Raw genomic sequence first — 10,000 nt, 5'->3', positions numbered from 1 at the left:
AGCTAAAATCATATCTGCTGATTGAATTGTTGATAATCTGTGAGCAGCGACTAATGTAGTGCGACCACTCCGTGCCTAAAAGTTTTATTTGAAAATAAAAAAGAGTATTTGCATGTCTTTTTGTTTGTTTAACAATAAAATTCTACGACAAAGACAGCAGAATATCAATAGATAGTTAATAGACAGCGAATAGTTTGGATGCAATAGGGTTTTATAAAGAGTGCAAAACAAGACGTACCTCGTCAAGTGCACGCTGCACAATCCTTTCACTTTCGGTGTCTAGGGCTGAAGTCGCTTCATCAAGCAACAAAAACAGTGGTTTCCTAACTAAAGCACGTGCAATAGCGATTCTTTGTTTCTGGCCTCCGCTCAGTTGAGTTCCTCTTTCACCAACTAATGTATTGTATTTCTGAAAATAAAATTCAAATTATATTCTTTTTAAATTATAAGATTTATTTTAAATATTTATAAAGTTGAAAAATTGTAAACAATTTATTAATGCTAAATATTGTTCATGCTTTACCGTCATTCACAAACTAAAGTTATGATTACTTTGCATAATGACATTTTCTAAATAAATTTTATCAAATATAGATCACAAATTAAATGTATAACTACAAGTGTTGTATTTTGTTTTGGATATAACACCACTCTACAAACTTTGAAATTCATGAAATTTTACTTTATAAATCTTTTATTTGTAACTAAGCCAATGAAACATTTCATTTTATAATCTATATGCAAATATAGTTTAAAGTAAATTCTGAAAATAGCGATTTTTAAAGATATTTTAACCTAATTATATTGACAATTTCATATGCAGTGTTCGCGAGATTATGTTTCTGAAATGGTTTCATTTCAATATAAAATTTAGTAGTTAACCATAGACTAACGCAGAGCATAAAATTTATTGAATTTCTATTATATTCGTTATTGTCTGCAGAGAAAATATTTCATTTGAAATTTACAGCTATTACTTGGGATGTGACTTAATCATAAGATACAAAAAAAAATAATGAAATTATTATGCTAAAAGAATGTTTCCCAGCAAATATTTTGTTTCTTCCCCTTTATATACATATCTGTCCTCCTAACTTTGTAGTTAACATATAGCCATATATATCGAAATATTTCCATCAATTCTCTCATACTTTGAAATATTTTAACTAAGGAAGGTTTATATAATAGATGTATTTCCTATTATATATTACGCAGACATGATACGTACGTATTTAATGATTTCAAAATATCACTATTTGGGTTTTACTTCAATATTACAACTTATACGACTCGATGCCAGTGCAAACAAACCAGTCTAGATTCCACATATGGGAATGCTCTAGCAACTATTTGGAGTAGTTTGTTATATTTCACTTGAATCGAAAATCCTGGTACCATGCATCGCTTCTTAGCGTAACGCAATATGTGTGCATTTCCCATTTTAAAAGTTAGCATTATGTAAAAATATTTGAGTATGGATTAGCAATGTAATACTTAATAAATCATCTACATTTTGCAGTGTTTATACTGTAGTATTTTCAATGTGTACACAATATTTTTTATTGTTTAAGGCGGCGAGCTGGCAGAATCGTTAGCACGCCGGGCGAAATGTTTAGCGGGATTTCGTCTGCCGAGTTCAAATTCCACTGAGGTCGACTTTGCCTTTCATCCTTTCGGGGTCGATAAATTAAGTACCAGTTGCGTATTGGGGTCGATCTAATCAACTGGGCCCCCTCCCCAAAAATTTCGAGCCTTGTGCCTAGAGTAGAAAAATATTTTTTTAATTGTCTAATACATATTATCAATAGCAGAATACAGAAGTTTGTAAACTGCAAACTTGTAAAATATTCTAATTATATATATTTATTGTTAGATATTAATTCACTATTTGATCATTCTTAAAAATTATGCATGGCGCTGAAATTAATATAGTTTATCAATAATAAAATCAAAATTAAAAATACTGCCTTCAGGAAAATGGATAAATCAAAGAAATTTAAACACTGTCATCAATACCGAAGTTTACAGTAACAAGATTTCTTAAATACTTTTTAAATATCTAAAGTAACTCACTGTCAGAAGAAAATAAGTGTTGCACATAATTAAAGATATAGGTGCAGATGTCATTGTATGGTAAGAAATTTGCATCCGAACCACATTGATCCGGGTTAAGTCCTACTGCGTGGCACCTTGGATAAGTGTTTTCTACTCAGGCGACCAAAGCCTTGTGAGTGGATTTGGAAGATGGAAGATGGAAACTGAAAGATCGCCAAGTGTGTGTGCGTGTGTGTGTATGTGTGTATTTGTCACCCCACCACTGCTCGGCAACCAGTGATGGTGCATTTGCGTCCCCGTAAATTAGCAGTTTAGCAAAAGAATCCGATAGAATAAGTACGAGGCCTTAAAAAATAACTCTTGTTGTCAATTCATTCGACTAAACTTCTTTAAGGTATACCTTATACTCCAGCATGGCTGCAATCTAATGACCAAACCAAGTAAAAGATTTAATATGCATAAAGATTTATTTTAGATTAATATTGTATGTAGACAGATAGACAACACATTTGCAAATAATAGACATACAATCTAGTAGTTTAACTTACAATTTCTTAGCTGTTTTCTTTATTCTCTATTATTTTTTAGTGTCCTTTCACCAAAGCACAATACAATATGAAACTTAAATTTCCATACAACTCAATGCATAAATGAAAGAAATCACAAATTTTACCTCTGGAAGTTGTGAAATGAAGTTGTGCGCATTAGCTTCCTTCGCCGCTGCAATTATATCATCATCTGTTGCTTTCTCATCACCATTACGAATATTCTCTTTTATAGAAGTTCCAAACAAAACAGCTTCCTGGTTTACTACACCGAATAACTTACGCAGTGACTCCACGTTATATTCTTTTATACTTTTACCACCTATTAATATCTGAAGCAAATATTATTAAACGATTATTTAAACAAATTATCGAATTTTAAGATTACATTCAACAACTGACAAAAATATTCCTTTGGTTATCTCAAGAAGAATAAAAAAAAAGAAAGTATGACTATTCCTATTTCTATACTACCCACAAGGGGCTAAACACAGAGGACAAACAAGGACAGACAGACGGATTAAGTCGATTATATCGACTCCAGTGCGTAACTGGTACTTATTTAATCGACCCCGAAAGGACGAAATACCACAAAGCATTTCGCCCGGCGTGCTAACGTTTCTACCAGCTCGCCGCCTTAAACAATGACAAAATATTATTTACAGAAGTAATATTGCATTGACTGCCAATATAGAAAGTTCCAAATTTCTTCTGATTCTTATACATCACTACCTCTTATAACTGATATATTTGTTCATGCTTCTAAGTTTCTAAGTTAGTTATGTGCTTTCTTTTTCTCTTATCTTTTTATCTTTCATTTGTTTCAGTTATTGGGCTGCAGCTATGTTTTTAATGGTTACTAAATATATTGCAATTTAATAGTTAAGGATGTATTACCAGGAATTTTTACCCTCCAATATTACTGAAAATTATCATTTGCTTTCAAATTTTAAAGTCGCATTCTCTTAAATTCTCGTCTTCAATTCTCAAAAGAGATTATCTCTTCTAGAAATTTTACAAGAAAATCATTTAAAATATTAGCTCACCATTCCATCGAGTGTATCATAAAAACGTTGAAGCAACTGTATTACTGTGCTCTTTCCACAACCACTGGCTCCAACCAAAGCGATAGTTTGGCCGGATTTGGCAGTAAAGTTTACATCAGACAGAATCTAGAGAAAACAACATTGTAATGGAAATTAATTATGAATAGTAATTGCTTTTTCATTACAATAGATAATACAATGGTGTAGTGAAAAAAAAACAGTCGCTTGTGTGTATAAATATATTTCTTATCTCGGCCGTTATCCGCTATTAAATGCGATTTGCTAATAGAAAACACCCGTTACGTGAACCATGCACTCACTTCTGCTTTAAGAGTTCCATTTAGCTGCGAGCGGATACGGACACCCTCTCGATCCTCACACTCTTGCCCCCAACGAAATTACAAAGATGTCACTGTTGGAGAGAGAGAATACTGCATTTGTCTAACCTTTAGATTGAAACTAGATGTATTTGAATGCGACCTTTATACTTTTTGTCATTCCACAAGCATAAAGTATGTACGGCTTTTTATAGATTTAATACTGCCATCTATTGTTTCTCTGCACCCTGGTGAATGCTGCTGCTGTTCTATGACTGCTTATTATTAGCCATCGTATTGGTTTATACACAGCTACTCTATATTTACACGGTGCATTCCAATTCCAAACGTTGTGAGACTTCTTCAGGGGAGACATTTATAAATTCCGAAGTACAAAACATTAATTTACTTCAAAGTGGGGGGCCTCTGACTTCAATACATTTGTTGTAGCACTCCATCCACTTTCTGATGGTCTCCAAAGTGAAGGTGTCCAGAACTCTTGTCACAGCTTCTTTTATCTTCTTCCATTTGGGGAACAATCAAAAGTTATAGTGACCATGGTCTGGACTGTTGAGAGGGTGAGGGACAGTTTTGATGCCCATCCCTGTTAAGCAGTTGTTTACCAGGACGGAATAGTGCATTGTCCTGGTGCAAATGTTCTAGCCTTTAGCAAAGAAATCTCTTTCTGAACTCACTAAAAACCTCCACACACTACTCTTTATTGACCACCGCCTAACCAGGGGGATTCATTAGATATAGAAAAAAAGGATTATTATGAATTTCCCAGTGGACTTGCTTTTCCTAGCCTCTTATTCCATTGAAAAACAGACGATCTGTTCATACAAATTAATCTGTAAGCAGTCTGAAGCATTTTATAAGTTTCTGTAGCATTTTTGCCAAGTTTAGCATAAAACTTTATAGCACAGAGAGCTTCCAAGTTTTCTTCACATCCCAACTACATTTTGCAAATTAGTCAGCTGTGACAAGCAGTGTTTAGTAGAATGTGTTCAAAGTGTTGTTACAGCTGTGTCCTTCAATCTAAAATAACAAAAGTTGGCACGTCAGCTTATTAGATGTATAATAATAATAATAATACACTAAAATTACAATAATCTTGGTCAGTTATAAATGCCTCTCCTAAAAAAGTCTCAAAACTTCTGAAATGCACCGTATATCAAGAGAACGTTCTACTATCTGCCACTTGTAGATGCACTCTATAGCAATGATGGATTGTTTGATCAACCAAACCATTTGCTTATTGAGTTAGCATGCAAGAAGCTTAGCATTCCACAGACACATGTGCCCTTAACATAGTCATCGGGCAGAATCAGTGTGAAACAATGTATGTCAAGGTTGGACATTTAAATTACAGATGGAATTTATCTGACGGGCTTCCACACAGTTTCCATCTAATCGCTTTTACAAGGTTTTGTTCAACTTTCTGAGAGCTGTTTCTAGGATATCCCAGCTATTGGAACACAGTGTCGTCATCGGAGAGATATGGGTTAGATGGTGGAAGAAAGTTCCTCATCAATGATAGTTGTTGTGGTTCTCTCACCAGAGTGTATTATTTATTTCTCCCCCTAATTTCTCTGGGCCCCTCACTATACTGAATAATATATATATATATATATATATATATATATATATATATATATACATCACCGTGATCACCGTGACCGACCAGGCTATCAGATGTTGCTACACATCGCTGGTCACAATGTGCTTTGCATTGTTTTAGCCTTCAAGTGACGCCATCCCGCTGGCCAAGCAAGCAGGCCAACAGAAGAAAGAGTGAGAGAAAGTTGTGGTGAAAGAGCACAGCAGGGATCGCCACCCACCCCCTGCTGGAGCCTCGTGGAGCTTTTAGGTGTTTTCGTTCAATAAACACTCACAACGCCCGGTCTAGGAATCGAAGCCGCGAGTCCGCTGCCCACTGGGCCATTGCGTCTCCACGTATATATATATATATATATATAGTACAAAGCTCTTATCTACCTATGTTTCTCACATCATTGTTAAAGTATCTACGTATCTTTCTCATAAATTATTAAAGTTTAATCGTGACTTTAGAAAATCGTGTCTTTAATCGTATTCTTATAAATTTTCTTTGAAAAGCTCGATAAACATGTTGTAAGAACTTTTTAATATGACCCGGTATATCATGAAAGTTAAACCTAATTTTCAAAAAAACTTTCACATCAGAAACAATTTTCAAGTTTCACCAAATAATTCACTAGTCTTGAAATGTTACTTACTGTGTTATTCTTTACCATGTCATACAAAATTCAAAACTATTTAAATATATTACGTTTATGTATTTGCTTTGCAAGACTCCTGGTGTGAAATCGTGTGTTGAAACAGATATTGTATATTTTGAGATGGTCATTTTTTTCTAAACAGGAGACACATGGGATGGAGAGTCGCTGAAGAGATCATAGGATGTGTGACGAAAGATTTCCAGACAAAGGACATAAAATAAAAACAATAATAAATCCAAAGTGGAAAATGAATATATAGTGCGTGTGTTTATTTGACAAGAAAAAATTGACTATCCCGAAAATATAGCAATATTTAAATGAAATTTTAACAAATTCTAATAAATAATTATTATGGAGTTGCTTATTAAATTATCTTATAGGTTTTTTTTTAACTTACGAGAATATCAGGCCGAGAAGGGTATCTGAAGGAAACATTCTTGAAAATAATTTCACCTTCCACATCATTTGCTTGTAAACCACTTGTTGATAAGTTATCAATAGAAGGTTCCTGAAATGATTTTAAAATAAGACTTCAGTGATACGAAATGGAAAATGTTTAGATTACATATATATTTGCAAGTAACTAATATTTTGTCACGCTTGAGACCAAACTGCCCGTTCTATAGCACAAACTTCCTATTTTAAAACGATCTAAATTAAAACGTACAATTAAAATTTCATGTTAATTTATGTTCCAAACAGCAGCTTCAAAATGACGAAGCTATTTTATTATATTCTTCGTTTATTTTCGACATTAATTAAAAGAAACAAGTGTATTTCAATAGAAATATGGTAACAAAATGGTTGAACATGTCAGCTACATGCAATACAATAATCCCTCGACTATTGCGGGTGTTACATTCCAAAACCTCCCACAGAAATAATTAAAATCTAAAAAAAATATAAATGCCTCTCGGCCGCAGAAACCTGCGATATACTGAGGATTCCACAATATAAATTTAGGATCTTTACCTTTTGATCTACAGATTTAAAAAATATTTTTTTGTTACTAAACACTTTCAAACTTCGGACACTGGTAGAATGTGTCATATAAAACGTCTTTTACTCTTAGCATTTTTGAGAAAAACTTATATTTACGAAGTAATTTCAATCAATCAATGACGTGTATTCAGCTGAATAAAATTACTGCCGTTGTTTGTCAACAACTATCGGCGGTGTATTTTTCGTTTATCACTGTTATTTATGACATCGTTCGTGCGTTTGTACAGGTTTTAAGGTTTTAGGGTTAGGGTTAGGGTTAGGGTTAGGGTTAGGGTTAAGGTTTTAGGGTTAGGGTTTTAGGATTAGGGTGTTAGGGTTAAGGTTTTAGAGTTAGGGTTAGGGTTTTATGGTTAGGGTTGTCATAAATAACAGTGACAAGCGAAATATACACAGCAGGAAGTTCATGTTGACAAACAACAGCAGTAATTTTATTCAGCTGAATACACGCCATTGATTGGTTGAAATTACCGAAATAGGACTACTTTGACGTGAAATTACTTCGTAAATATAAGTTTTTCTCAAAAATGCTAAGAGTAAAAGCTGTTTTATATGACACATTCTACCAGTGTCCGAAGTTTGAAAGTGTTTAGTTACAAAAAATTATTTTTTAAATCTGTAAGTCAAAAGGTAAAGATCCTAAATTTACATATATGAGCCAGAAAAATCTGCAACGTACTGACCGCGTGATAGGTGAACCGCGATGAACTTACTGCGCGATAAGTGAACCGCGATATGGCGAAGGATTACTGTATTTATTTGTTCGATTTGTTTCTTGCAGAAATAGAAAAAGCGTATATTTGTCGATATGTTAATGTACGTATATCTAATTTAAATATCATTTAAATTGTCATAAAAGTAAACAATATTTCGTTTTTGTTTCATTATTTCAAAGAAGTCATATTGTTTTGTACTCTTCTTATTTCCTCAAACATTTCCGACAGCCTTTTTCAAAAATCCCTTTTTTATATTTTTGCTTCCACTCAAGAATTTCAGTGTAATGCTGCTTCCATTTATTTTGTTGTTGTTGCTGTTGTTTTTGTTTTGATGGGGTCAGTATTTCTTTGTTTCAAGCAACTGAAATCATTCTATAAAAAATTTTCAAACCCTTTGAATTTTTGTTTTGTTTTTTTTTTTAATTCGGGAATGAAGGCTTTTGCCCTCTTTCAGGGACTTCTTGACTAGTGGGAGGGATGGGGGAAGTAGGAAGGGATAAATTCTCAAACTAGAGACTTAGCCTGAATGCTTGCAACAGAACGGACTCTTCAAAAGGTATCTATGGCCTAATTGAGTGATTGGCTGATTAAGTATACCATCCAATTAGACCACAGTGAGACTTTAACTCAGAACGCATAGTTCATAAATAAATAGATTACAAGACGTCTAGTCCAATACTGTTACAAATTTTGCCAATCCATCGCCCTTATTTCGTACTTTTTGTGGATTCCTAACAGAATAAAAATTAAAGTTGACCAGGGCCATATTTCGTCTCACAATGGCAAGAATCAGACGAATTTAATGACTCAACCGAAAACAAATTTTTTCTAAACAATGTTTTCCCAAATAAATGGTCTGAATATTGTGATTATTCTAATATAATACTGTTTATGTTACATAAAACGGGTTTTTATTCAGTCATATAGCTATACGAGGCATCAGTGATTGTTGATTCATTCTTTTCCTTTATCGGTGGCGACAAATTTTCTCTTAACATGCAGTTGGCTGTGAGTACAAACTGTTGATAACATTCAATGCGGCAGAAATGAATCTGGCAGTTTCACCAGCTGCAGCTAGTTCGATTTTCATCTGCCTCTATTATATATTGCATTTTAAACACTGTAAGTCCATAAGAAATATTATTTCCGGACGAATACTGCAGCAAATTTTATTTTTACAATTTATTTACATTAAGTATAATACACAGATGGCTATTTTAATTTAATACTGCCTTTGTTACATATAACGGATTTTTATTCAGTCGAGCAGTTATTCGTATCACCAGTGATAAATACAAAAACAAGTTATTGATACACCAAGTCTATTGTTACACATGTTTCAATGATCCTTCACAAAATATATTCATCAGATGAAAAATATCAAAATATACATTGATTGAAAATATTGCCACGATGGGTTTAACATAGTTTGAATACTGAGCCTTAATTTGTATGTTAGCATGACGTACATTTAAGTTCATCACTAAACATGCATACATACATTAGGAGGTGACTGCAGATTTACCAAGGTGCCAGGGACCAAAAAACTGGACATTTTAATGTGGTGTGAAAGAAAGTTGTGAAACTAGTCGAGTTAACGGTTCCTCATGAAGATAACATGGACGCCACTCAGGATCGAAAGATTGACTGTTATGTAGACCTCCTTGAGGAATGTGAAGACGCAGGTCAGAAAGCGGAGCATTTTCCATTCGAAATCGTATGTAGAGGGTTTGTTAGGCCTAACTCATCGTAAAGTAAATACCACCATGACCGATATCCAAACTACAGTGAAAAGGCCAGCCACTGGAGTTGGTTAAAAAGAGACGATGAGCGATGGCTGGAAGAATATTGAGCTTTATTTGATAACCAGTTGATCTAGCAAGCGGGGCCCCATATCAGTGAGTGGGGACCGGTGCGCATTGATGCCATCGAGAGATAGGCCCCGAAACGGCGCGCATTCTTCTCTTGATGACCACATACACTTGCTGGCTTCCAGTATGCAGAGTTCTCGACTGGTAGCACTTACATGTGCAAGTTGTTTACAAAACATCATACATACAC

General features: G+C 34.1%; 1 protein-coding gene across 1 annotated transcript in view; it reads right to left on the bottom strand.

Annotated features, from left to right (window-relative positions):
• LOC115218646 (multidrug resistance protein 2-like) overlaps window positions 1-10,000 on the bottom strand; it is a 98,739-nt gene that overhangs the window by 48,523 nt on the left and 40,216 nt on the right. The window contains exons 10-14 of the mRNA XM_036503341.1: window positions 6,622-6,732; window positions 3,647-3,772; window positions 2,729-2,932; window positions 239-409; window positions 1-75 (exon numbers count right to left, since the gene is read on the bottom strand). The exon at window positions 1-75 is cut by the window's left edge and continues 87 nt beyond it. Of these exons, the coding sequence (XP_036359234.1) occupies window positions 1-75; window positions 239-409; window positions 2,729-2,932; window positions 3,647-3,772; window positions 6,622-6,732 (687 nt within the window). The remainder of the gene's footprint in view (window positions 76-238; window positions 410-2,728; window positions 2,933-3,646; window positions 3,773-6,621; window positions 6,733-10,000) is intronic.

Source organism: Octopus sinensis, linkage group LG1 (assembly GCF_006345805.1).
Source record: "Octopus sinensis linkage group LG1, ASM634580v1, whole genome shotgun sequence".
NCBI lineage: Eukaryota > Metazoa > Mollusca > Cephalopoda > Octopoda > Octopodidae > Octopus > Octopus sinensis.
This window is presented reverse-complemented; position numbering and strand designations above follow the sequence as displayed.